A 27,741-nucleotide genomic window follows, 5' to 3' on the forward strand; every position below is an offset into this window, starting at 1 on the left:
GGGGGGAAGACTGCTCCTCCCCGTCGCCAGCCCCGCAAACTCGGGAGACAGCGGGGGAGGCGCAGCGCGCCATCCCGCTGTCCCCCGACTTGGCTAGAAGGCTGACGGGGGGGAGAAGCCTGCTCCTCCCCGTCGCCAGCCCCGCAAACTCGGGGGACAGCGGGAGAGGCGCAGCGCGCCCTTCCTGCTGTCCCCCGACTTGGTTAGAAGGCTGGCGGGGGGGAGAAGCCTGCTCCTCCCCGTAGCCAGCCCCGCAAACTCGGGAGACAGCGGGAGAGGCGCAGCGCGCCATCCCGCTGTCCCCCGACTTGGCTAGAAGGCTGGCGGGGGGGAGAAGCCTGCTCCTCCCCGTCGCCAGCCCCGCAAACTCGGGGGACAGCGGGAGAAGCGCAGCGCGCCCTTCCCGCTGTCCCCCGACTTGGCTAGAAGGCTGGCGACGGGGAGAAGCCTGCTCCTCCCCGTCGCCAGCCCTGCAAACTCGGGGGACAGCGGGAGAGGCGCAGCGCGCCCTTCCCGCTGTCCCCCGACTTGGCTAGAAGGCTGGCGACGGGGAGAAGCCTGCTCCTCCCCGTCGCCAGCCCTGCAACCTCGGGGGACAGCGGGAGAGGCGCAGCGCGCCCTTCCCGCTGTCCCCCGACTTGGCTAGAAGGCTGGCGACGGGGAGAAGCCTGCTCCTCCCCGTCGCCAGCCCTGCAAACTCGGGGGACAGCGGGAGAGGCGCAGCGCGCCCTTCCCGCTGTCCCCCGACTTGGCTAGAAGGCTGGCGACGGGGAGAAGCCTGCTCCTCCCTGTCGCCAGCCCTGCAAACTCGGGGGACAGCGGGAGAGGCGCAGCGCGCCATCCCGCTGTCTCCCGACATGGTTTGGAGGCTGGCGGAGGGCTTCCTCCTCCCCCAGTCCCGCAAGCTCCCAGAGCGATGGGAAAGCTGCGCGCAGCTTCGGCATGGCTCTGGGTCCCGTTCTGGGGGAGGGGGAAGCTCGGGCTTCCCCCCGCCCCAGCCCCGCGCCTGGGGGGGGAATAAATTTTTTCCCCTTTATTTCCCCCCCCAAATCTAGGTGCGTCCTATGGACCGGTGCGTCCTATCGTGTGAAAAATACGGTATTTATTCCTGGAAAGTTTTGCATATGTAAATGCACTGTTAGACAAATGGCCCATATACTGTATCAATATATGCTTCTATGTACAAGACAATGACAAGAATCCACCAACAGCATATGAATCAACATGGCTAACCTGACTCAAAAACACTCACCCACCCCACTCACACACGAAAACAAAGTTCAACACAGCCAATCACAAACAAGCAACCGCACCCTAGGCCAACCACCATTTCTCTCACCACCAAAGGAACACAAGCGAATAGAAAAGAGAACCTGCACAAACGACACTGACACAAAACCCCCCACATACATTAAGCAAAATAGAATATCGCATCCCGACCCCACCCCCACCCACCATGGCCCCCTCCACCTCTTCTCCCCTTTTTTCCTTCGTAATATAACCCTAATGTCTCAACAAATGAAACTGACCTATGGAAAATGTAACTTTTAAAAAGAGACATTGAGCATACCTTTGTAAACCAAGAAAACTTTAATAAAATATTATTTTTAAAAATATATGCTTCTATGTGCTTCTGGGGGCACACTGAGACCAACATAACCTTGTGCTGTTTGTCTGATAACATTCTTTATTGCAGGCATGGTCAACTGCAGTCAGACACAGTCACCATCCTGGCAGGAACGACATTGCCAGTGGGTTCTCTTCTTCTGCATTATGCGCTCCTTTTACTGGCACAACATGTTACACTCCTGCTCCTGACATATATGCCAGGGCAAGAGCACAGGAGTCACCTACTGGCAGGCATTAGTCCAGACACTGCTCCATCTGGCTCTGTTGTCCTTGGGGAGCATCACTCAAGCAGGGATTGGCCATGTTTATTTCAGCATTGGGGATAGACTTCTGAGACACCCTAAGTCCCACGTGCGATTTTTGTGAACTTTGAATTGAATGAGCCCCTAGGGTGTACAGAAGAAACACAGGGCTGCAGTGATGCCCTTTTAATTAATGGCCTGACTCCTGGCCAAAGAAGAAACCCGATTCCCTATCAGAAGCATGGCTTCATTTCCACAGGAAACCATATCCTAGTCCATGTCAAAAGGCTCCTGCATTTTTAAACATGCTCTGTGTCAGATTCTTCCACATGAAGCAGCTTGTTCTTAAAGAAACAAAACAAAAAAGCTCTTGAGTGAATTCATTATCCTGAATCTACTGTTTGTTCACCATGGAAGAAGGTAAATTTGCTCAAGTTTTTATTTTCTTTTAAGTAAATCTTTTGTTAAGCCAGGTTAAGGCTTCCTGGGAGTGGCAAATGTGACCTGCATGATCAATATTTGTTCAGTGGCTTAAATGTGATTGCTTGTTTATAAAATGCTTGAAACTGGCTCATAAAACAATGTAGATTTTGCTCTCATACTCAGAGGAGCAAAAAGAGAGATACAATTACCTATATTTTAAATTAACATTAATTTGCTGCTGGGGTGGGGGGAGACTGAGCCACACTTCCCAACTGCATAGATGTGAGAAAAAGAGAGAAAAATACAGGAACTTTGCCCTTTCTAGCACCAAAACTGGGAAGTTAGAATGTTTAAACAAAAGTACAAGTTTTGTTTAAACTTTTGTTTAAACTTTGCAAGGACTTTATAATTTTAGTATTCGGAAAGGCGTTAATTTCAGATTGATTTAGTGGGAGAACATCCAGCCCTTATCATCTACTGGAATGTTTCCAAAATAAAGCTGCTCCTTAATCTGAAATATGCTTAAACTATTTCAAAAGGTCACTTTGCACGGTGCTTTCCCCCTCCCATCTCCTCCCCCCAACCAGCAATGCTGCAATCCATTCCTCCATGTCTCTTTGGTCAGAGACAAGCGTGTTGCATTTGCACTATGGCTTAACAATAATGATGAAATATGAACATCTACAGAAATAGTGGTTTGCCCACTTGGCAAGAAACCAAGCAAAATTTTCTATTTGCAAAAAATGCTGGTAAAAGTTCAGTGAGGTATTTCATCTGATTTATAAGTAAGCAACAACCAAAGTATTTTAGTAAAATAATGCGAGAGCAGGGCAGACTGGAGACCTTTCAGCTTTAAATGTATATTGAAATACTGGCACAACAAAATCAAACTAGCTTTAAATTAACTGCAGAGTTGCCCAAAGTGTTAACAAAAGGCACTTGGTAGAACTAAACAGTGAAGTAAGCATTCAAAGGTCAAAACTAATGCCTAGAATGGTAGCCTTAATTTCAAAGACACTGTCTCAGACAGCCAGATGTTGGATTTAACAGAGAGGTGGGTGCCATCCGTATCATCTGCTCCTTGCTTCAAATGACCTTGACGCATCTTCCTGGCCTTAGATGGTAAACAGATGTGGACAGAAGTGGTGTGATGCAGTAGTAAGGACTAGAGCAGAAGATTTGATGATGGTTAAACCCCAGTTCCTTGATTAGATATATAGATCACTAGGTGGTTTGGTTTCAACACCACACACAAACACACCCTTTCCTCACAGGGTGTCTATAAAGCTAAAGCATATCTCTTGGCCTTTAAAGGAAAGGTGAGACACAACATGGGCAGAGGTGTACTGAGGGGATGGTGAAACTAGCCTCCGCTGGGGGCAGTGGCGTAGCGAGGGGGTGCAGGGGCGGCCGGCCGCACCGGGCGCAACATCTGGGGTTAGGGCAAATCCACGGGTTAGGGGGCGCAAATCCACGGGTTAGGGGGCGCAAATTACTTGCCTTGCCCCGGGTGCTGACAACCCACGCTACGCCACTGGCTGGGGGTTTAAGCCCAGGGAGGTGTTTGTGTGGTGATGTCCTGCTGCCGACACTGCAAGATCAAAGATGGGAGAAGCTTCCCATCCTTCTCACACTGCAGCACAAAGGTGTGCAATTTTTTCACCCTTCCTTCTATTTACAAAGCTGGCAGCAACAAAAGCCCTCTTCCCACATTCCAGTGGTATTCCACACATTCAAAAATGTACTCAGTGTAGAAATATTTGTTCTCATAGATTTGTATGTGTATAGGCACCTTTTCCACATAATAGGGACATTTATTTGTTTGTTGCCTTTATATACCACCTTCTTCTTCCCAAAGGTGCTCAAGGTGACATGCATAGTTCTCATCAACTCCATTTTACCCTCACAACAACCCTATGAGGCAGGTTAGGCTGAGAGGCAGTGACTGGCCCAAGATCACCCAGTGAGCTTCATGGGCAAGGGCTGGTTTGAACCCTTGTGTCCCAAGGTCCTCAACCAACACTAACCACTACACCACACAGGTAGAACATTGCCAGAATGTCTGAAGAGGACTAGTATCTTTTTAATTACCTGTCTTGGAGTGGTATTCAGTGCTAGCCATCTCAGAGTAGACCAATTAAAGTTAATGGACATGTCTAACTTAGGTTCGTTTGTTTTCCTGGGTCTACTTTGAGTAGAACTCAGTTGACTACAACATTTGATTTGGACAAATTGTTTCCATGCTAACAATTTTATCTGAAATTGCAATTCCAGGTATTTGGACAGTGCTAGCAATCCAGTTTTTGGTCGTTTGTTTTTAGTATTCAACTTTGTGTGGATGGAGCAGTTATTGTATGGTACTGGGTGATTTTTGTGGATGAGCATTTTTAGTATATTATTTTTGTTTTAATTTTTAGAAGGATAAAATAACAATACACAATAAAAATTAAAACAAAAGTAATATACTAAAAATGCTCATCCACAAAAATCACCCAGTACCATACAATAACTGCTCCATAATTGCTCCAGGACTTCTTTTGTGTGAACTAAATCATAGACTGAATAAATGTAATCTGATTCTCCACTCAGTCATTTTTTCAAGCAAGGCCAGATCATATTATTGCCAATCCATTGCATTTTGGCATTTTCTGCATCCTCTTTTCCTCTTTGGAGGACATTTAAAACATACACAGAATTGCAGAGCCAGCATCAGAACTTGAGGTACTGCTCTTCCATGAGCTGTTTGAAGAGGCATTAATAGTGATAACTTGAATACTGTTGTTGTTACAGGTTTGACTAGTGAAGTGCCTGATGCACTTCTCCATCCAGTTCCCTCCCGTATGGTCACCAACACCAGATTTTGTGGGATGAGGTGCTCAAAAGAGTGGTGGCAGATCAGCTGCAGACACCCTTGGAGAAAACAATTTATCTGAACCCATTTCAGTATGGATTCAGGCCTGAATAAGGGACTCCATCAGACTTCCCTGATGGATTGGGAGAGCGACAGAATCTTCATATCTTACTGGACCATTTTAGTGAGTGGGAGTTGTAGGCACTGTTTTGCAGTGTTTATGCTCCTCCCAACAATAAGCTGTTGGGAGCAGTCATTAGGAGATCTGGAGCACAGTGAAATCACCCAGCACTTTATGTTTGTCGCATCTGAGGTGTGGCCACACAAGTCCTGATCAGGTGCCTGGATGCACCGGTGGGTTGGATGAGGACCAAAAAGATTAAGATGGAGGCCTTGTAGGTAGGGGGCTCCTAAGCCCAGGAAGTAGGCAATTTATCTATTCTTGATGGGGAGCAGATAAGTAGTCTAAGGTTGCTTTTACTCTTTACAGTTTCTGCCCCTGAAATTCATTCTTGTTCAGTAGTAGTAGTAGTAATAATAATATAGTGATTCCACATGATGCTTAATACAGCACTGTCTTATCAAGGAATTCCCATCCCAATGGTCACCGTATTTCTATAATGTTTACTCAACAGGAAGTCCTGCTCAGCAAAAGAATCTGCAGCATTAATTAGTAGTTTTCTTTTTCCTTTCTGCCCCTATAATTTCTTCTTGTTCAGTGGAGCAGTAGCGTTACTAATAACCTCAACTGCATCTTAATTGGCCATTTCTTGATTCCTAGATTTAATATATTTCATTTAAAACACAGTGGCAGGAAACATGAGCCGTCTCATTAAGGGACATTCAGGGCAGATTCTGGAAGGAGAAAGCTTCTAATAAAAAATGCAGGAGATTTTTGCTCTTTCTTCTGAATAAACATTATAGACTGGCATTGCAGGATGATGATACAGCACTATTTCAAGAGCTGTGTGGAGCCACTGTTTTATTGCCATTTCCAGATGACAGAAGAAAACTAATGTATCAAAAGAACTAAAGGACCATCGTGTGGAAGCAGCCAAAGTAACTACAAATAACTTACCATACCTAGAATCATAGAATCATAGAGTTGGAAGAGACCACAAGGGCCATCGAGTCCAACCCCCTGCCAAGCAGGAAACACCATCAGAGCACTCCTGACATATGGTTGTCAAGCCTCTGCTTAAAGACCTCCAAAGAAGGAGACTCCACCACACTCCTTGACAGCAAATTCCACTGTCGAACAGCTCTTACTGTCAGGAAGTTCTTCCTAATGTTTAGGTGGAATCTTCTTTCTTGTAGTTTGGATCCATTGCTCCGTGTCCACTTCTCTGGAGCAGCTGAAAACAACCTTTCTCCCTCCTCTATGTGACATCCTTTTATATATTTGAACATGGCTATCATATCAGCCCTTAACCTCCTCTTCTCCAGGCTAAACATGCCCAGCTCCCTTAGCCGTTCCTCATAAGGCATCATTTCCAGTATGATATTTAGTGAATATAACAAATATTTCTAGTAAATATCAATGAAATATACTTTGTTCCAAAAATTATATTAGCTGTATTATCATTATCAAATTAAAAGCTGCACATAGATCAGTGGTAGTCCCTGTGTACAGAACTGGAGATCAAAGAGAATATCCCTTAATGGCCTCAGCACTGGGCACACATTAACAGAGAACAAAACTCAAATTACATTCCAATTTGAAAGCAACATTTGTCATCCTGATTGGTCACTGGTGTGTATCAGACTGATATTTCCATTAATGTGCTCAGTCTTGTTTAACAGTATTCAATGAACAGAAGTCATCAATTTAAGTTCTATGGGTGAGAAATAATACACTTTAATAGGGCTGTACAATTTAAAGTAGTGCTGAAAACTCTTTTTAAACCCATATAAGTAGGATTTTTTCTTAATTTGTGTGGGTCTCTAAGCAGGTATTTGCAAATATGGTGCAAAACTGAAAGAAAGGAATCAAAACAGTAATCAAAGAAAAAAGAATGAAAAAAATATTGGGGTATTTTGAATTAAACGGGCCATGACTTTACTTACTAGGCAATAAATACTTTGTATGGGAGGACAAAATCAGGTCAGTTTAGAGCACAGTTCACAAAGATCCTATTCCTCAGGCATCTGTAGGATTTGCTGAAGAAATAAAGAGCAAATCTGCTATGTATAAGCCATCATTTATGACTGAGAAATCCAGAGTAAACACAACAAGAAATCATTGTAATCCTATGCATGTTTATTTAGAGGGAAATCCCCCTGTGTTCAGTGGACCAGGCTTGTTTCTTCCTTAGTGTACTGGGCAGAGGAATCCCTTTTTCCCCTCACAGAGCTACATTTCCCAGAGTTCCCTGGAAAGAGGGAATGTAAGGGGAACAATGCACAACATCCTTAAGGAACTGCAGTTCCCAAAATTCTCTGGGGGGAAACCATGACAGTTCAAAGTGGTCCCATGGTGCTTTAAAGTATAGTGTGACTATGGCTTAGGACTCCAGCAAAGGAGAGGCTTTGGATCCAATGGACTCAGTGCCAGGGGCGGAGGAAGGGGGTGCAGTGGGGGCGATCCACCCTGTGTGTCACCACTGAGGGGGTGGCAAAATGCTGGGCAGCACTCACCGCAGGGCCTGCAGCGCGCCCGAGCCACGTGTCTCTCCTGGGAGTGATGTGGTGGCTTGGGCTCCTGCAGGCTCATTGCTGCCCAAACGGTCCGCCCCCTGCCTCTCGCCCCAGCTGTAGGGCGGCTGAGTGGGAGGAGGCAGGCAGACTCCAGAGGCCCCATGGTGCACCCTGCCCCTATGGGAGTCCTCTGCTGCTGCTCAGTGCCTCTCCTGACCCTCCCCTGATGCCTATTGAACTCTTTCCACTCTTACTGCTTTTGGAGCATTGACAGCACAGGAGTAATGGCAGCTGCAGAGGACTCCATGTGCTAAAGGACGAAACCTACAGGGACAGACCTCCTTTTCTGCCTGTGGACTTCCTTCTCCAAGCATAGACTGGGAGGTCCATATTATCCTTTGAGCCCTGGGACCATAACACTGCAGTCTCACTGTCACTCAGGTTTGTGGGAGGTCAATTATCCGTGCATCATTTTAAACACCTGACACCTGTATTGAAATGTTAAGAATCCTTAACATAATTTAAGCAATATTCTAATTAGTAAAACAAGTTCCTCCCCACCACCACTCAATATACCATGGATAATTGTTAGGGTAAATTGGACAGCTAGAACGGTTCTGAAATTTATTCCCTCAACATGTTTAATTTTAATTTGATCAGTTGGAACACAGCGCAGTGCTGCCAAAGGGCTCAGAAATAACATAAGCATAATAAATTACAGAAAGTAATAATGGGAGGTATTAATTGCTATGCTCTTGTTCTGCTTTATCTGTTAATTGTATTCATATATCACTCCTTGTATATAAATTTGCCTTCAATTGTTTTTACTATCATAAAAGTAAGAATAAGAAGGCAGTCAGCCCTAAAGGCATATGGTGTTTTCTCTGTGGGTTTTTGTGGGTTTTTTTTTTTTTTTTTACAAAACCCAACAGCTAGCTATGAGTTTGGAAACAGTTCAGAGGGATATGATAAAGAACACAGTTGGATGATGCTTTTAGGCAACCTTATTGCCCAAGAACCTGAACAGTCAAGAAACTATGTGGTTAAAAAAGAGTGGAAAACAAATTATATGTAAAATAATGTGGCGGCAATAGAATATTGCTTCAGCTGAGCTTGGGAGGAAGACAGAAAGTCTTAATGTATATTTGTGTGGTAATGTTGCAAACTTATATGGTTTGAAGATAAGGGACTTATCTTTAAGGAGTTTGTATTTCAGGATAACGTGACTCGAAAATGAGCATTTTCTGCTACAGCCCCTTCCCTTTGCCATGCATGACACACCATCCATTGCTTCCGAAGGCTTGTCAAGACGTCTCCTTTTGTCCAGGCTTTTACTGGACCCTGATTTGTGTGTTTGAATCTCTCCTGATTGGTTTCCACCCTTTACCAAAAGGTCCCAGTCCAGGTTACAGCAAAGCAATGGTACAATTAAAATTAGGTAAAACCAATGTTTAATATAAAATTTTAAAAATGCATTTTAAATGGAGAATAAAAGCCGGTCTGAAAGAAATACCTCTGCTGTTAAAGGCCAAGGTAAAGAGGTTTGTCTTATGCATAGGATGCTGGTTAGACAATGAGGATACAAAACAGGGGGGGAAATTCAACAATTTGATCAGCAGACTGAGCAGGCACACATACACCCTTCCATCAGATGTCAAGGCAATAAGCAACTGTCTTACTTTTAAAAACCATCTAAAGGCAGCCCTGTTTAGGGAAGTTTTTAATGTTTAATGTTGCATTGTGTTTTTAATATTCAGTTAAGTGTCTTCCCCACTATTAATAATATTTTATTTATTTTTTTAAGGGGATCATATGTACAAATCAAGGTCAGGCAGAGGTGGGCCTGTGTTACAGGTTTGTACAGTCAGTGGGACAGGGAAATGATGCTCAGTGCCAAGGAGTGGCTGAAAACTGGGGAAGGAAGGAGGACTAATGATTTACAAGATGCTAGAGGAGAGGTCTAGGGCAGGCAGTACAGAAATAACATTGCACCTGCATATAGAGCTGTACAAACTAAGTAGTTATGTTATATCATCATTGTCTGTCCTGTCAGGTTGCTAGAGGCACATTGGGCACACTGTGTGCATTTTGCAAACTGAGGTCCCCTCTCCTCCCTCACACTCACCTGCTCTAGTGAGCACACCTGAAAGCTCATTTGGTTTCCCCCTGACTTCACTGGTCACAGGAACATAGGAAGCCGACTTCATACCAAGTCAGGACACTGGTTCATCTAGCTCAGTCTGCACTGACTGGCAGCTGCTCTCCAGGGTTTTAGACAGGGGACAATTCCCCGCCCTGCCTGGAGACACCAGGGATTGAACCTGGGACCTTCAGCATCCAAGCAGGTCCCTCTGCCAGGGACCATGCAGTTGGAAACAAGCAGAGGCCATGCTCAGCCTGTCACAAGCCCTATCCTCAAACCAGCCTCAAACTTTTGCCTCTTGCTGGCTTGCTCCCTCTGTGGGAATGTCCCTGAACTTTCTGCCGCTCCCCAGCCATGTTGTTGGCATGCCTCATCTTGGTTGGTTGTTCTGCCCTGCCTGGAACATACCCTGTTTTGCCTCCACCTGAATTTAATCCTACTCTAAACCTCTAGATTTAGTTTATATCAATTTTTTTTCAAAACCAAACCATACTTTCATATTTTCATAATCCACTTTGAGATGTTATTACAATCAAGCTGTATATAATTGCCATGAAATAAATAAAAATCCATACATTCATACATACATGCCGCATGGAGGGATAGCTTCTTCCTGCCTCCACAAGTCATCTGTGTTGATGGCATTTGCTCCATCTCCTCCTCTGCAAAACTGAGACAGGAAAGCAACAGCAAGAAACAGGCCGCCTTAGCCAGAGCAAACGCCAAGGCCAGCATTTCACACAGCAGGAACCTGGCAGGGAGTCTGTCTCCTCTCCGCTCTCCTGAAAGGAGGCTTGAATGGAGTGGTCAGCATGGTGGGGGCAGGACTATGGAGCCCCCCCTTTGTGTCTGTGGCATCCATTGAGTTTTCTTGGCTGTCTCTTCCACCAGAGCAACCCAAGAAGTCCAACATGCACCGTTACATATTTTGTACTATTTGTTTGTGTCAATATTTTTAACATTGTAAACTGCCTTGGCTCTCTTGGCAGAAAGGTGTTGCTTTTTGTCAGAACGTAGAAACTGCTCAGGGTCTAACAGACTCTGGATATTTAACATCTGGGTTAACCTTTCAGACATCAAGCTGATGTGCAGCTCATTAATCTGTTTATTCTGTATTAACTGCAAAACAGATTATAAGTAACATGTATGTCTCAGTCAAGCTAACTAGCTAGGTCTGGATTATTGTTTCTCATTCAAATGGCCATTATGATAAACAGAGATTCAAATGAATGAATGGTTGTAAAAATGATACAGGTATTTTATTTCTGTTCAGGCATGTACCTTACATCTCAAGAACATATCCCCATGTCTTCACGGTCTTGGCTCTTGAAGAAAAAAAGAAATTCTGTCTTCCCTGCTGCAGAAAGCCAAAACAAAACAGGTACGAATTAACCCAGTGTCTTTCCAAACCTCATAGTTGCAAAGTTACAAAATGACTGTTAGGAAATTGTGAAACCCGAAGACAGCAAGAAACTGTTATATCATGGTCATAAACATACCTTCTTGGAAAACAACAGACATTGAGTTCAACAGAATTACCACTAAACAAACATGCATAGGATCACAACCGATGGCCTCAATGCAAATAAGCTTTACTGTTTACAATGCTTGTGATTGTGTGGAAAGAATAAGCAAATAAATTATGTTATATGGCTCTTTGGTGAATTTAGGGATCCCTCCTTACTGTACATAACACACACACACACACAGAGAGCGAGAGAGAGAGAGAGAGAGAGAGAGAGAGAGAGAGAGAGAGAGTTCAAAAACTAAGGGCATGAAGCAATACAGGGGGAGCTCACTACATTCATTCATCTATAGCATTTACATACTGCCCAATTAACCATGCCACCTGTGCGATTCGCACATTGAAATTTCTCTCTCCAGCTAGGCCCTCTGATTTAGCTTGTTAAGGATGCTGAGAACTGAAGTTCTATGTGGGGTGAACTACAGTTCCCAGAATTCTTTGGGCAAAGTAATGTGCTTTCAGCACACTTTCTATGTATGGTTTGGTCCTGGAATGAGGGTTGTTTTCAGGAGTTAGTGATGGGAGCCTCTATTCCTGGGAGGCAGCAGAATGAAAAGATTGTGAGGAGGGCAATTGTGGAGGCTGCAGCCCTCAGACTGCTGGAGATGAGCAGCAACAAGGAGATGAAAATGGAACAGGCCAGGAAATGTAATGGTTCATGGTTACACAACATATGTGAATGAACTTCACAATTTGAAGCTAGAAACCAGTACTGAGCTTAGTATGAGGATTAGATTTATGGGGAAGGGAAGCTATAGATCTCTTGCATTCCTGTAGTAACAAGGCAAGCCATTATTTCCATGGTATATTTGGTGACTGAAAGGTTAGACAGTTTTATGCTGTGACAGTATAAGAGCAATTTTGGCTTCTAGCAACAATAAATCGTGACAGCAAATTCTCTCCATCTAAAGTCCTCCCATGTGAATCTAGTAAATGTTTTGAGAGCTTCATGAGAAAGATAACAAGGGAGTATAGTTGCTGCATGCCTGAATCTATTTGGGGGCAGTGGTGCAATCCTGTGATATCGCCCTCATTGCCAAAACTTCACTATGGATTTAACTGAAGAATAATCTGCAGGCAGTGTTTTGGCTGATAAACTCCTGAACAATCTTTCATACCATCTAGGTGCTTACTCAGTGAGCCACGGGAGTTTCTCTTTTTCTCTCATCTGTACTCAGATTGTTCTCTCTCATATGCACTGATGCACACCTTCTTCTCTTCACCCCACCTTCTGTTTCTTTCTCTCAACATGTATTCCATTTATTACCTTCTTATCCTCTCTGGCCCATCTCTTCCCCCACCCCATACTCACTCAGCTCTTCCTCCCCCCACTTTTTTACCCACCTTTTCTTCTTGGCTAATTTCTCTCTCATTTGCCTCTTCCTTTCTTGCCCTTCTCTCTTCATCTCTCAGGCCCCTTCTGTCCTGGCTGTGTCTCTCACTCTCCCGTTTCTTTCCTGTTTGCAATGAGACTTTACCACTGCAAGTACCATTTGAAGGCAATGTTACGTTGAGTTTTACTCAGATCCATTGAAGTTAATGAGCATAATCATGTTAGTTCCACTGATTTCAATTATTATTATATCATTTTCATTTTGTAAGTTTAGTATTTGAAAATGTACATCTTTCAAAATTTAGTTAATAGTTTCTTGTAAGGGACATTCGGTAGGCTTCTGCTTTTAATGGGGATATTGGAATAGGGAGCAAGAAAGTCAGAAATCACACATCTTTAATTCCCAAGCTGAGAACATCAATTTCTACAAATTGTTCAGTCTCACTTGTAAAGCAGAAAGGGATGTGGTTACTTTATGAGCTACATCAAATTCCAAATTTCTTCTTCCAAACCTATGAATTTTTTTCTACTGTCATCTAAAAATCTTTGGGGCATATGAACTCTGATTATAATAGATGCTTTGTGTGTGGAGTGCCTGTTTTTCTATTAGATAACCCAAGTAGTTTTCTCCCAAAGGGATTTGAGCCAAAATAGGGGAAGTATGTTTTGGATTATGAACAAATTTGGGTTTATGCATGCATTCCACATATGAAAATCCGTGCAGAGGGGTAAAACCCTGAATATTTCCTTCAAGAAGCAAGATAATCACAATGTTACCAAGTCATATAGTTAAGAATCCTGCCGTGACATGAACTACAAGAGACATGGCTGGCCTCATGACCTGACCATCTGATTAAAACAACAGAGCCTTTTGTTACTGTTGCAAAGCCATATAATTCTTAAACATAAATATATCTTTATCTGATAAAATAGCTGTTCTGAATTTACAATTGTTCTGACGTTACAAAGGGGAAACAATGCAAAAAAGCCAGGAGAAAATGAGGAGAAAATGAACTGCTTCTGGCACAACAGGACACCTTGATGGAAGCCAGAGCGCACAGAAACCCCGTTTACCTTCTCACCACAGATACCTGTTTATCTGCTCACGCTGGTGTGCTTTCAAACTGCTAGGTTGGCAGGAGCTGGAACAGAGAAACGGGAGCTTACTCCAACCGCCTACCTTCCGATGGGCAAGCCCAAGAGACTCAGTGGTTTAGACCACAGCACCACCTGCATCTGATCAGAAGGTCAGTGGTTCAAATCCCCGTGACAGGGTGAGCTCCCATTGTCCGGTCCCTGCTCCTGCCAACCTAGCAGTTCGAAAGCCCGTCAAAGTGTAAGTAGATAAATAGGTACCACTCCGGCGGGAAGGTAAAAGGCGTTTCCAATGAAAACTGAAAAGCCTGCAACTTTAAAATCCAGCAACAGGCATGGCCCTGGGGCTGTGGGGTGTCACAGCCCTGCCTTAAGCCAGCGGAGCCAATCTTTGAACTTTAGGGCTTCATTAGTAGAAGTGGGAGCTTTGGCAGGTCCATCTTTGCATCTTACTATGGCCACGGTCTGAAACATACTCGTTTATATATGCTAGCAAACTGTAATTCTCTTTATGTTGTAGCCTTCCTCTTATAGCCCTGCTCCTGTTTCTGTATGAATGACTCATGTCATGCTGTTCCAGAGGCCTGGGTGCAAACAGTTATCCCATCAGGCTCCCAAGTGACAGAGGAGTCATTGAGAAGTGATGCTGAGCCCAAATCACAAACAACCATCAGCTCATCTATCCCTCTGCCGGGCAGTATTATGGACTACATGGATGAGCTGCAAGTGCATCCTCCATGTGCTGCAAAAAGCGCTGCCATTGTTGAGGAAGCTGGACGTGGTAAGCATTCTGTCCCTGACACCAACAAAATCGCACAATTTGTTTCCGTATTGTACACATTAAGCCCCTTAACATCTGACACAAATGACCAAGAAATGTTTGAAGTCCATGGATTGGATGGGTTGGATCCAGAGTGTTCTTCCATTGGCTGAAGCTCCTTTGGATTCAGCCATATTTTTCATCATTATTCATGCAGATCTGCATAATCCTTTAGGTGGAGATTTCCCAGTCATGGCAACTATTTTAGATTCTCACAGGGAACCTTCTATGACCATAATTAAAGTCATTCTGCAGAACCCAATGAAGTATCAGCAGGGAAGAGTGAAGTATTAGGCTGTTACCCTGTATCACATAATGAATAAGATACAGTACATTGATGCCATCGTTTGATACATTTGTGTGCAATGAAAGAACTTGGAAATACATTCATATAGATAAGGTTGCCAGGTTGCAATGTGGAGAACCTAATATGAATGTTAATACAGTAAGACACAATTAGTTTATGCAGTGACTGTACCTCTTGCCATGGCCTTTACAGTGGAACCTCGGGTTGTGGGCATAATCCGTGACAGAGGCACATCCGCAACCCGCAGCATTCGTAACCTGCAGTGCTGTGTCTGTGCATGCACGTGACATGATTTGGTGCTTCTGCGTATGCATGAGTGGCGAAACCCAGAAGTAACCCTTTCCGGTACTTCTGGGTTTCCCGTGGTCCACAACCTGAAAACACATAACCCGAAGCATTTGTAACCCGAGGTACCACTGTACTTGTTTTTCCACTTAGCCTCCTCCCGGCCTCCTGTGAAGAATATGTTCAACCCTTGTTGCACACTTCTCTCAATTTTGTGATGCAGTTCTCCAAGCAAATAATGAGTACAAAAATGTGTCATTTCCGGGTTATGGCGGGCCCTACAAAACAGATCCCTGCTGTCACGTGAGGTTCCACTGTACATTTATGTTGCTACCAGACAGAGGCAGCATTGAATCCACATTCTTCAATGGATGTAGAGAAAGTGGAGAGGGAGCTGCTTTGCTTCCACTCTCATGATAATAGAACTCAGGGTCATCTAATGAAACTGAATGTTGGGAGCTTCAGGGCAGACAAAAGAAAGTTGCTGAGAATCACAAGTGGGATGAATGACCTTGCACTCAGCTGCTGCCTTCCCAGAGGTGTCTATTATTTAGCTGCTATGAAAACAGGATGCTGCAATAGGTGGATCTTGTTCCAATTCAGCTGAGCTTTTCTTCTGTCCTTAATGTGGTTTTGAGATGGTGTTACAGGACCAGTGGCAGAGCTTAATGCTCTGGCACCTGAGGGGCGGAGAGCAAGCGGGGGCAGGGCTGGCGGGTGTCCTGGGGGCATGGCACGCTGCCCGCGGGGGTGTGGTGTGGCGCCTGCGGGGGCATGGTGCCCAGCACGGGGGGGGGACAGCTCCGATGGCACCCCACCGGGATTGCGCTGCCTGGGACGGTGCGCTCCCCCACACTCCTCTTCCTCCACAGTGCACAGGAGTTTGACTGTTATCAACAGCAGCCCAAGTGGGAAGCACTTCATATTGACAGCAATGGTGTCTCTTGTTTTGAGAACATGTTTCGTTGCAATGGGTCAATCAGTCTGGACCCCAACTATCATGGCTACTCAATGTCACTGGCAAGTATATCAGCCTTAAACTCTTTCCAAAGTTGTAAGTCCTCGAGCAGGAGAAGCCAGTGTGGGGAGCTCCAGATGTTGCTGGAGTGCAGCTCTCAGTATCCCTGAGCGTGGGCCCGGCTGTGTGGGGCTGGTGGGAGCTGGGGTCCAGCAGCTTCTGCAGGTGACCTCGCTGGCTTCATCAGCACTGGAGTTTATGCATGATAAGCATTTCAAACTTCAGAGGAACGCTTATTCTCAAATGTAACTGCAAACAAAAATGTCTGAGTGCATTTCCCCCCTTTTCTGTTTAAGCCAAAGACAAAACACACTCTAACCCAAAGAACAGAGATTGGAAAACCAAAGGGATCTTTCCATTCAATAATAATGTGACAATTCACTACAGAATCACAAAAGGCTTGGGGTTTTTTTGCACTTAATTTATTTATTTTTAATGTTGCAATACATATATGAAATCTTTACATAGTGATACATATACATTATATTCGTAAATTCACATTTTCACATTTCATTATGTACCAACATTTATCCATTTCTTATTTCTTGGCCTGTGTCTTCCCTCCACCCGTGCGTGACTTCCTTGTTATTATTTTGTAACTTTATTATTGAGATTGTAATTTTGTATCTTAATAATTAAACATTTAATCTTATATATCTGCTTAGCTTAGCTTAGTTTAGCTTAGCTTAGCTTAGCTTAACTTAACTTTGTGAAATCAGTCTATACACATCAATAAATTCTTGATGGAGCATCTTTTGGTCATGTATTCTTCCAAACATTTCCATTCCTGTTTGAGATTTTGATTAGATTGCATTCTAATTGTTGCCATCATTTTTGCTAATTCAATCATTTCAAAACATTTATTTTGCCAATCTTTCAATGTTGGTACTTCTTCTGATTTCCAGTTTTTTGCAATCAGTAACCTTGCGGCAGCTGTTGCATATAAAAAGATTCTTTTCATGTCTTTTGGGTTGTCATTTGTTATAATTCCTAAAAGGAATGTTTCCGGCTTCTTACACAAGGCTTGTTTTTACAGGTGAAATTGGGCAAGGCCAATCTTGGTTGAACAAACTGAGCTTCAACAAGAACAAGCTCTCATTTGTAACATGCCTGAATGAAAGGAAAGGAAACAAAACTGCACAAAAAGGTATTTCGACAACATAGGCTGAAGCATATATTCTGCCTGACATACATTCCATTGTACAATTCCCACGGTGAGACATGGGTGTTTCCTTAGAAATATATCCTATTTGTGGTAAGTGTAAACTCCTCTTGACTCACCTCATTTTTGTGTCTGTGACCCCAGTAGTCATTCAGGAGTTCTGGAGAACTAAATTTCCTAGGAAGCCATGGGCTCCTGAGTTCAGGGAAAGAGCTTGCTGCCACTGCTGTGACTTGCCTGCTGCAAATTGGGAAGAAGGGATGCGGTTGGCAGCAGGAAATGAGACGCTGAAGGAAGAACAGAGGCTGATTGGCAGGCAGCAATGCCGCCTGCTTAGATCTGTGGAACTAGCACATTTACAAGTCCACATAATGTTCATTCAAACATTTGAAAATCCTAAAGTTTAGACAACAACTAACCTGTCCATTAACATTACATGGGTACCTTCACTGTATTATTTTCATAATCTGCTAAAAACCCGTTTTGGTTCAGCAAACCTACCCAGGTATGTAACTTTAGTGTGCAGTTTTAACATATGATTTTAATAAGTACAATTGTTTTAAAGAACTGTTAAAAGAACAGGCAACTTGCTTTAAATGTTTGTTTTTACTAGCATTTTAAAAGATTTTTTATTTGAACATTTTATATTGTCTTTTCTATACTGCTTAGTACAGGTCTTTTGTTTGCATGGTAAGTGGTATATAAATTTTATGAAATATAATAAATACAATATGGTCCAAACCAAGCCCAGGGGCAAATCTTGGAGTATCTATGCTTGTCTCATAAGTGTGGGAGTTTGTGTATCAAGCTTCACTAAGTCAGAATTCACACCAACATTAACTTTACACACATTAGGTCAGGACTGGTGAACCTGGGGCCTTCATAAGTCACCGTGTGGCCTTACAGATGTTGTGGAATCCAGCAACCATCAGCCCATCCATCATGGCTAATGATCAGAGACCATGGGAGTTGTAAGCAAGCAACATCTGCTGCACCTCTAGGTTCCCCATCCCCGAATTAGCCAAATTTGAGTAATTCCTGTGCTATGTCAGGATTTCTAACATATTTTGCATGGTCTGACTGACTTCACCTTACTTAAAGTGCTTTTGTCCTCTCTCTGCTGGTGAGTGCATAATAATGCATTCTTTATGTTTAGTGGTTAATATTGAGTGGGATTGGATAATGGTAGAGGAAGTTTTCAGCTATGAGCATTTCTGGTTCATTTTGCTTCATGCCTTACATAGTCAAGAATTATATTTATATATACATATCACAGGTCACCCCAGTGCTCCTAGAGTGCTCTTTCATGACAATCAACTGGATGGATGCCTGTCCAAAGAAGAACAGCTTTACATTCCATACAGACTAGCAAAATTATATATTACCAAGGTAAACAAACAAACAAAGAAATTTCTGATATGAATTGACTTCAGTAGATAAATAACTGCTAATGCATTACTTCTTTTTATAAACACACTAATGTAGAGAAAAGAGTCTTTCATCTACTTTTCCTACTGGAGGGTACTTCTCTTAGGGCAGGTAATTAATTTATTGTTAAATCATTTTCTCCATTTAAGGGAAGGCCAACATGAGAAATTGTCTGTTGCACTGTTAGCCATGACAGATGTTTACCAGTTTTTGTGCTTTGTAAGTGATGTCCCTAGAAAACATAGAAAATATAAGTTTATTTCAATTTCCTCAGGAATAATAATACAGTAAAAATAATAATCGCAATAATTTTGACTGTTAAAATTGTTCAAACATGATAATATGTTCAGGTCCTGATCCTTTGGCAAGGCATATTTTGTTTCATTTTTAATGTTTACTCTGGTGGAAGCCTGGCTTGCATCCAATACACTGTGCTTATCCAAACTAATACATTTGTCCTGGGATCAGGGCATCTGAGGTCGGATGAGAAGGGTGGCTTTGTGTGCTCATCCACTAAGAGACATCTTCTGTCATAACATTGTTCCAAGCTAAACAAGGCAGAGAAGGAGCAGACTGGGCACCCACCATATAGCATCATGCATTCTGGTTTGCATAAGAATTGAGGATGGATTGAAGTTATCTGTATGAATAAGCTTTCTTTTTTTCTCAGCAAAGTTCATAATACCATAATGCAACCTTCTCATAGTTTTTATATTATAATAATTGAAACCTCAGTAGAGTATAGCAACCTCAGTTGCTATACTTCATCCAAAGAAAGGTATATATAAAACTATGCCTAAATGGGGGAAAGGAGAGCAATCCAGCCCCACTCTCTTCCCAGTTGCTCCAGCTACTGGTGCTGGGCCCAATTTAGAGCTAGTGCAGCCAAAACAGGGGGACAAAATGGTCTCCCACACAATTCTGCCCTGGCCAGTGTGAGCAGCAGGGCTTTCGGTGTGAAATGGCTCCACCACCTTGGTCAGCCATGCTATCCTGGCCAGGGGTTGGGATTGCTCCCCAGGTCTTGAAGCTAAGACTCAAGAGAAAGCAAACAATTCTCCATTGTCTCTGTGAATATTAATGAATTACATGGTAAGAACTTTTAATTGTTTCTCTGCTTCTTGACTGCTACCGTGGGAGGGATCGGATTCCCCGAAGCCTGACATCATGTAAATATCTTCCCACAGCACACCAGTGTCTGCTTAAACCAGAATTTGGCAGCAGGCATCGCATTCTGCCAGAGGGGCAGTGACCTCCCAAACTCTAATAAAAGTCTTGTTCACTTCACCCACACTCTTTATCAGGCCTCACTTCACATCTTCCTGCCAGTTTCAGAAACAAACAACAAAGCCCATACAGAGCCTCACCATCCTATGGGATTAAAGGGATGGCACAGCATGCCAAAGTGACTGCAATTACCTGTCCAAGGTCTGGACAGGTTGTATTAAGGTTGCATTCCTGCACATATATATAATAATCATTCTCAATTAATTTGGCGGGATCTGATTTCTGAATAAACAGACATATGATCAGCTTTTGCTTACAACAGCTACTTGTTAAAACCATTACTTTTTTTAACATCAAAGAATGAAATGCATATTTCAAAATCTTAAAAATCAGACACTGACCCAGAAAAGGACAGTATTATAAAATACCCTAAATTATATGGCATGGTAAAACAGACTCATTATTCTGATGTTACAGATTGGTTTTAGTGCTTTAGCTTTATTCATTCATTGCTTCTCTTATACTACTGTCAACATTTAAATGGATGTTTGTCCACAACACACTCATTCTTTGCACTGACACATGAAAAAGAGGGCAGGGTTCGTCCACCTTTATCACTTGTTAGTTAGAGGGGGGTTCCTAGGTACAGCTTGTCATGCAAACTACTATTCCTGCTGAAATTTCCTTGAGTATACAGCTGTTAAAGGTGCAAAAGTCTGCCTTCTTTTGCATCTGTCTACTGTACTTTGTTTATTACTTTGCAGTAAGTGCTGGTTATTGGGAGGGATGAATAAAATGTTCCAATCTGTTGCTGCTTTCTTTTTTTCTTCTTCTTTTTAGATTACTAAAGACATGCATCAGATGAAAATTGGGTACACGAAGGCAATCAAAGAGCTGGAGCATGTAGGAAAAGAAAACCAGGTGATTTTTCTAAAGTTGCAAATAAACTCCAGGGGTCCAATTCTTCCATTTACTGTGAGAACAAACAAGGCTCAGCAAACCATGTTCTACCTTTGTTTGACTAACACATGATGCATCAAAGAGGGTAGTGTGGGGGGAGGTAGAGATAATTTATTTGTTCAGGTAGAAGTCCTACACACAATTACCTCAATAGGACTTACTTCTGGGTAGACATGTTTATGATTGCAAGGGTAGCTTCTATCCAGCTTTACAGAGGACAGTCCTCTGTTGGACGGGCTGTCAGATCCAAGTCCAGATGAAAGATCAAGAACCATAAGAAGGGCAAGGAGGAGTCTTGAAGTTGCCCATCAACACTTAGTGCCTGGACAGACTGAGCAGGCATACAGGCCCCCACTTTGGTGAGATGTTTTGTATTGCTCTGTAAATTATAGTAATTATTTCCTAAGTGCACATCTTTACATATAAACTAGAATTTGTAATTTTTATGCAAATCTGGCTTTGAGTTTTCTTTCCCTTTCCTTCTCTCATTTTTAATTTTAATTTTATTTTTTATGATACAAGATGGCCACCCTAAGATTAAGGATATTTTAAACTACATTATATGCAGAGATGGACATCCCTTAGCCTGTTGAAAAATAGATTTAGCTTGTTGAATTTGGCATAGGTGTAGCTAACTTTCTACAATAGTCTTGCTTCCTTTTTAAAATGTGTGCAAAGTCAGATTTATTATGAAAGTGTGAAGATGAACACTAGATAAACAGGTGTATTTGTCTATTCTTCATAAATATTCTAGGAAGTAAACAATCATGCAGAATAGGAAAGAAAGGAATAATCACAACTTATACTGCCCTACTCTCTGTCTATTCATGACACCACACCTGTTTCATCACCTGTGCTCGCTTCATACCTGATGATGCACACACAGTTGATCCACACCTGAGTAGATTTCCCAGAAACAGAAGGAATTTATGCACAATGAAATGTCATGCTCTGAAAGCCCACAAAGAACAACACACAGCCTGGTTTCTGGGTGTATTTGCTATTCATGTTTCATGCAGTTGGGAAGGTAATAGAATGCGTTCAGTTGAACTTGGGCAGTTCCATACATTTAAAGCACATCCAGCACATGCTGAAGCACATGGTTTCCCTCAAAATTTCCTGGGAACCTTAGTTTGTTGAAGGTGCTGAAAGTTGTGGTTCTGTAATGGAGAAACTACAGTTCCTAGGATTCTTTGAGGGAACTCAGGTGGTTTAAATATATGTTGGATGAGCAGATGGAATTATTTGCTTTGACCTATAATCATAGATTATAGAATCTTAGAGCTGAAAGGGATCCAGGGGTCATCTAGTCCAACCCCCTGCAAGGCAGGAATCTCAGCTAAAGCATCCATGACAAATGGCCATCCGACCTCTGCTTGGAAACCTCCAAGGAAGGAGAGTCCACCACCTCCCCAGGGAGTCTGTTCCACTGCCAAACAGCTCTTACTGTCAGAAAGTTTTCCTGATGTTTAGTCAGAATCTTTTTTCCTGTCACTTGAAGCCATTAATTCGAGTCCTACCCTCCATAGCAGGAGAAAACAAGCTTGCTCCCTCCTCCATGTGACAGCCCTTAAGATATTTGAAGATGGCTTTCATATCTCCTCTCAGTCTCCTCTTTTCCAGGCTAAACATACTCAGCTCCTTCAACCATTTCTTATTAGGCTTGATTTCCAGACCCTTGATCATCTTGGTTGTCCTCCTCTGCACATGTTCCAACTTGTCAATATCCTTCTTAAATTGTGGTGCCCAGAATTGGACACAGTATTCCAGGTGTGGTCTGACCAAGGCAGAATATGACTGATCTTGATCTGGACACTATACTTGATTAGGCTGGTGGGTCAGTGCCCCATTCCCCCTAGTGGACCAGTCCCCACTATATTAATCTGCATTTATTCTATATAAAATGCTGTATTTGCTATCTTCCAACACCCGGCTGAATGCTAAGTGCAATTTACATGGCAGTGTTTAAAACAGTTTTTGTATTAGATGGTAGCTCCCTCTGGTGGTGTTTTAGGTGCGTAAATCAGAGCAGTTGCAAGGATTAAATTTGCAACAGGCAACTGCCTTCTGTTAAGTACAAAGCAAATGTTCTGTCACTTAGCTGTGTGGTATCAGTGGAGTACAGAGCTCCTGGCCCAAGCAAAAAACCAGAAAGAGGGAGAGAGAGTCTTTGGAGGAGCAACATAAGTTATGTCTCTTGATCCACACCATTCAGAGATCCTTTAGAACCTAGCAGAAACTAGGTTGGAGAACCATAGGGATGTCAGACAATTTCTCTGAAAACAGGCATGGGAGCAGAAATTGCCAGAGTTTGCTTATTTGTCTCATGTCTAGAACAGAAATTAATCCAGCATTTGCTGCTGCTTTTTTCTTCCCACAAATTTTATGTTAACAGTGACACCCACTCACTCCTATTTCCACTGTCTTTCCTTTGGATTGAAACAAATGGCATTTGCATTTAAATGAATGGTGTTGAATAATAATAATAATAATAATAATAATAATAATAATAGTGTAATTAGCTGCATAAATTCTGGCACATCACTAATAACTTTGTTTTTTTCAGAAGACAAACTGCAGCAGAATGGAAATAGTGTTGCATGCATGGGTTGGAATGGAAACCAGTGCCTTCTTATAGCCCTATTGAACCCCAAGCCATGGTTCAGTTCTCTCCTCACTGACCACAGACTGTAGCCAAGGTCTGTTCTTCATCATAGCTCATGGTTGATGAGGAGACACCTTCAACATGCTAAACTAAACCTGTTGGAGTAACTAAAATTAGGGAAGGGGTTGATTTCTTTCATAAGCATTAAAAAGCCCATGGATGAGCTAATACAAGTGCCTGTTCAGCCACGCCAGTTGCTACAGCAATGGCCCAGTGCCAATTATATATGTGATTAAGGCATGCCAGCTCATTAGTCAGTCTTGTTGGTCTGTCTGAGGTCAGTGAGTGAATGAGTCTGTCTGTGAATCAGAGTCTGTGTTATGCATTGAATTGCTGGAGCAACAGAGATACTTTGTACTTCTGTGTATCTATCCGTCTATCATCTATCTATCTATCTATCTATCTATCTATCTATCTATCTATCATCTATCTATCATCTATCATCTAGCTAGCTAGCTAGCTAGCTATCTGTCTTTGCAAAAGCCTACAAGCTGTATATATGTTTCTACACCCAGAACTGTTTTACTGAGCCTTACCTTCTGCAGCAGTAAAGTATTTTGGACCTTACTCTGCTTCTTTGTGTTGACTGGAACTAGGACAACTTCCACCATGTGGGTATCTCTCACCTCAAATTCCCAACGAAACCTTAGCTTAGCTCAGCTTGAGATGGGAGGGGCAAAGTGGTTGTGAGTTCCTTTCTGGGAGCCCACACATTTGTGTGATCACACCAAGCCATAGTTTGACTTACTGCTGTGGCAGGAAAGTAAACAGCATTTCCACGCACTCTGGCACTTGTCATGGTCCTCCATGCACCAGGAGCGATTTTGTCATGTTGACCACATGACCCAGAAAGCTGGCTGCGGACAAATGCCAGCTCCCTTGGCCTGAAAAGCAAGATGAGTGCCACAACCCCAGAGTCATCTTTGACTTAACCATCCAGAGGTCCTTTATCCTTTTTTACCTTTTACATGCAAACTTGTTTGTAGATGCCATTTGAAACTGATGCCATAGAAATCTTATCAGCTCTTGAGCCAAACACAATTCTTCCTTCACACAATTGCTCTGTGTTGACTCCTTGTCCTGACATATAACTGTTTCATCATTGGTCCTCTATATCACACCCTCATTCTAAGATGTAGGCTAGCTTTATTCCTGTCATTTTTTCATTGACGGTTCAACCCTTTGTTTTAATTATTCTTGAAATGATTGATTATGAAAATGTTGTAAAATGGTGATCATTGTTTTGCCCTCTTGTCCAATTCATTGGCTTATTTAAAGGTAATACTCTTATGAGAACAACCCACAGAGTAGCTTGTGCATCTCTCCTTCCCTGCTCCTCCATTATAACCATTAGAGTGACTAAACCTGGCAAACTATGGTTAATCTTATCTATGGTTGGTGGAAACAAGCCAACTTCAGACTAGGGTTTAATGAAGTTTGCTTGTTCGAATCAGCCATAGTTAAGACCAGCAATAGTTTAGGATTCAGATGGCACTCTAAATTTTAGTAAGTCTAAAATAGAAACAGAGCCTTCTGATCTCCTCCTCATGGCCACTAGAAAAGAAGAGTGGATTGAGCAGCAGGCAAGCCCAGAGCTCTCTGAGGCTCATTGTTGCAATGCTAAACCATGGCTTGGCTGCTAAACTTTAGCATTATATCCAAACAATTAGCAATTAGATAGCAATTAGAGGCTATCAAGTGTCTTTATGCTGAGTACAGAAAAATCCAGAAACCAATGAACTCCTGTTAGCATTTGCTCAAAGCTGAAGTCAATGCCCTAAGCTTCAACCAAGTAAAGAAAACTAACATAGAAAGGTGGAGAGGTATCAAGAACCATGATTCAAAGGTTTTGGCTTATACCTGCTACTCCTTTTTTAGTTGCCTTTAAAGCTAGCTTATTTTCTTAATCATAATATTTTGGATAGGAACAAGCTATGATGGCTCTGAAAAATCAGTATAGCAACAAAATGAAGAACTTGCGAGCTCAGCTGGAGGTCTACCAAGAGACAGTAGACAAGAAAAACCAATACTGGCAAGACACAACAAAGGTAAAAAGGAAAATACTGTCACCTTGAATGGATGGGATACAACTTTCCCCCTAAAACTTCATGAGGCTATATGAACAATATTTAGGACTAGTAGATCAGCAATCTGCAATTTCACATTTGCCCTTTAAGTTTATAAATAAAGGGCAAATGTGCAATTGCAGATTGCTGATCTACTAGTCTCTTTATTAAGGAAGTAAAAGGTAAGCCACTTTGCACAAAAACATTTTCATTTCTTATGAGCCATGAAGATCCTGTGAGGTTTGCCACCATCACAACTTCACAGGCATGAACTTGTGACCCAATATTTGCAGATGTGCAAAAAATCTTTTGAAAGAAACGATGGTGGTCGGGGGGGCAGCCCAATGAAGCCAGATTGTGCTCTGTGGTCATGGAATGTTGACTGGCTTTTGCTGGGAGGGGGAGACAGAAACTGAATGGGGGGGTGGCTGGAGTCCTGCGGAGAAGCTATTATTCGATCTGTAATAATAATAATAATAATTCTGGATGGCTTCCAGCAGAATACAAAAATATAATAAAACATCAGATGCTAAAACCTTCCCAATACAGGGCTGCCTTCAGGAGTCTTCTAAAAATTGTGTAGATCTTTTTCTTCTTGACATCTGATGGGCGGGTGTTCCACAGGGAGGGTGCTATTGCCAAGAAGCCCCTCTGCCTGGGTGCCTGTAACTTCACTTTTCACAGTGAGGGAACCAGCAGAAGGCCCTTGGACTTGGACCTCAGGCTGAATGAGCGGAGACGCCCCTCCAGGTATACTGCAACCTTTTGTTATAGGTTCCATTTCTACAGTATGATTACTGTAGCAATTAGAGCAAGCAAGCAGGTTTCTCTCTTTGCCAGTCTGGTTAAGATAATAGTCTCATTTCTGTATAATTATACACCCAGAAACTGAAGGAAGAAAATAGAATACTGAGACAAGAGAAAGAAGAACTGGCAAATCAGATCACACTGCAGAAGGAAAAATGGGGTGATGAAAAGGTAACTCAGAAGTAGTTTGGAGTAATTTGACTTCAAAAAACCCAACTGAAATTGTATGAAGTTTTCTCCTTTTTTGACTAGCAAATTTAAACAGATGTCTGCACACATAGATTATGTAATTAGGACCTGTAAATTAAAGTAATGGTCCTTAGATTAGTCCACTGGCATTGCATTTTCTGATTTCAACCAAAGTAATGTTCTCTCTGCTTTGAGGATCAGGTGAATAAATACATTGATCCCTGCCAAATCTAGCACTTTCCTGGTCACAGTGGCGCTGACCCAGGGGAAGCATGCCTGCCTAAATGTACCTAGTTAATCTGAGATGCCTGCACAATATACCAGTTGCACTGAAGCAATAGATAACAGATGAATCATGGTAAAACGCAATCCTACAACATCAGAGCAGGCTAACGAGGTCCACCATAAGCTCAGGTGAATAAAAAAAATGTCTTGAGCTGGCAAGAGAAGCAGTTGATGCCAATAGCAGGAGGGGGTGTCTGGGCAAGTTGGCATTTTTTGATTAAATGCTTACCAAAAAATGCATATTTTGTGAAAAATATGTTCAAATATGTGAATTTCCATGGAGGTTTTTTTAAAAAAAACAAGCAAACAGAGTTTAATTTGGAATTTGGTCAGAACAAAGTAATGAATAAATACCTGTGAAAGTGACACATACTGTAAATAGGCAGGTCCCTGCACCTCTAGGGCCAATGTTTGACCTTCAGCCTAGCAGCCATCATCATTCTCTGGTGCTCTGCAGGAGAAGCACATAGCATTGCTCTTCTCCTCACTTAAAGTGTGTATTATTTGCAAAGCAGTATTATAAGTGATTTATATTAAAGCCCATCCTGCCCTGAAGCTTCAGAGCAGGTGACATCAGAACTAGGACTTCCTGGATTTAAAACTAACCTTTAGTAATATGTTGTTCTATTTTTCCATGGTGTTTT

The 27,741-nt window shown here is 42.5% G+C and overlaps 1 protein-coding gene across 1 annotated transcript in view; it reads left to right on the forward strand.

The window, feature by feature from the left end:
- The first annotated feature begins 1,597 nt into the window (after nucleotides 1-1,597).
- LOC128423298 (uncharacterized) overlaps nucleotides 1,598-27,741 on the forward strand; it is a 29,643-nt gene continuing 3,499 nt past the window's right edge. Inside the window, exons 1-8 of the mRNA XM_053408298.1 lie at nucleotides 1,598-2,291; nucleotides 11,199-11,306; nucleotides 14,459-14,659; nucleotides 17,345-17,455; nucleotides 18,747-18,859; nucleotides 20,966-21,046; nucleotides 25,676-25,798; nucleotides 26,702-26,794. Coding sequence (XP_053264273.1) covers nucleotides 2,282-2,291; nucleotides 11,199-11,306; nucleotides 14,459-14,659; nucleotides 17,345-17,455; nucleotides 18,747-18,859; nucleotides 20,966-21,046; nucleotides 25,676-25,798; nucleotides 26,702-26,794 — 840 coding nt within the window. The 5' untranslated portion in view covers nucleotides 1,598-2,281. The remainder of the gene's footprint in view (nucleotides 2,292-11,198; nucleotides 11,307-14,458; nucleotides 14,660-17,344; nucleotides 17,456-18,746; nucleotides 18,860-20,965; nucleotides 21,047-25,675; nucleotides 25,799-26,701; nucleotides 26,795-27,741) is intronic.

This window comes from Podarcis raffonei, chromosome 11 (assembly GCF_027172205.1).
Source record: "Podarcis raffonei isolate rPodRaf1 chromosome 11, rPodRaf1.pri, whole genome shotgun sequence".
NCBI lineage: Eukaryota > Metazoa > Chordata > Lepidosauria > Squamata > Lacertidae > Podarcis > Podarcis raffonei.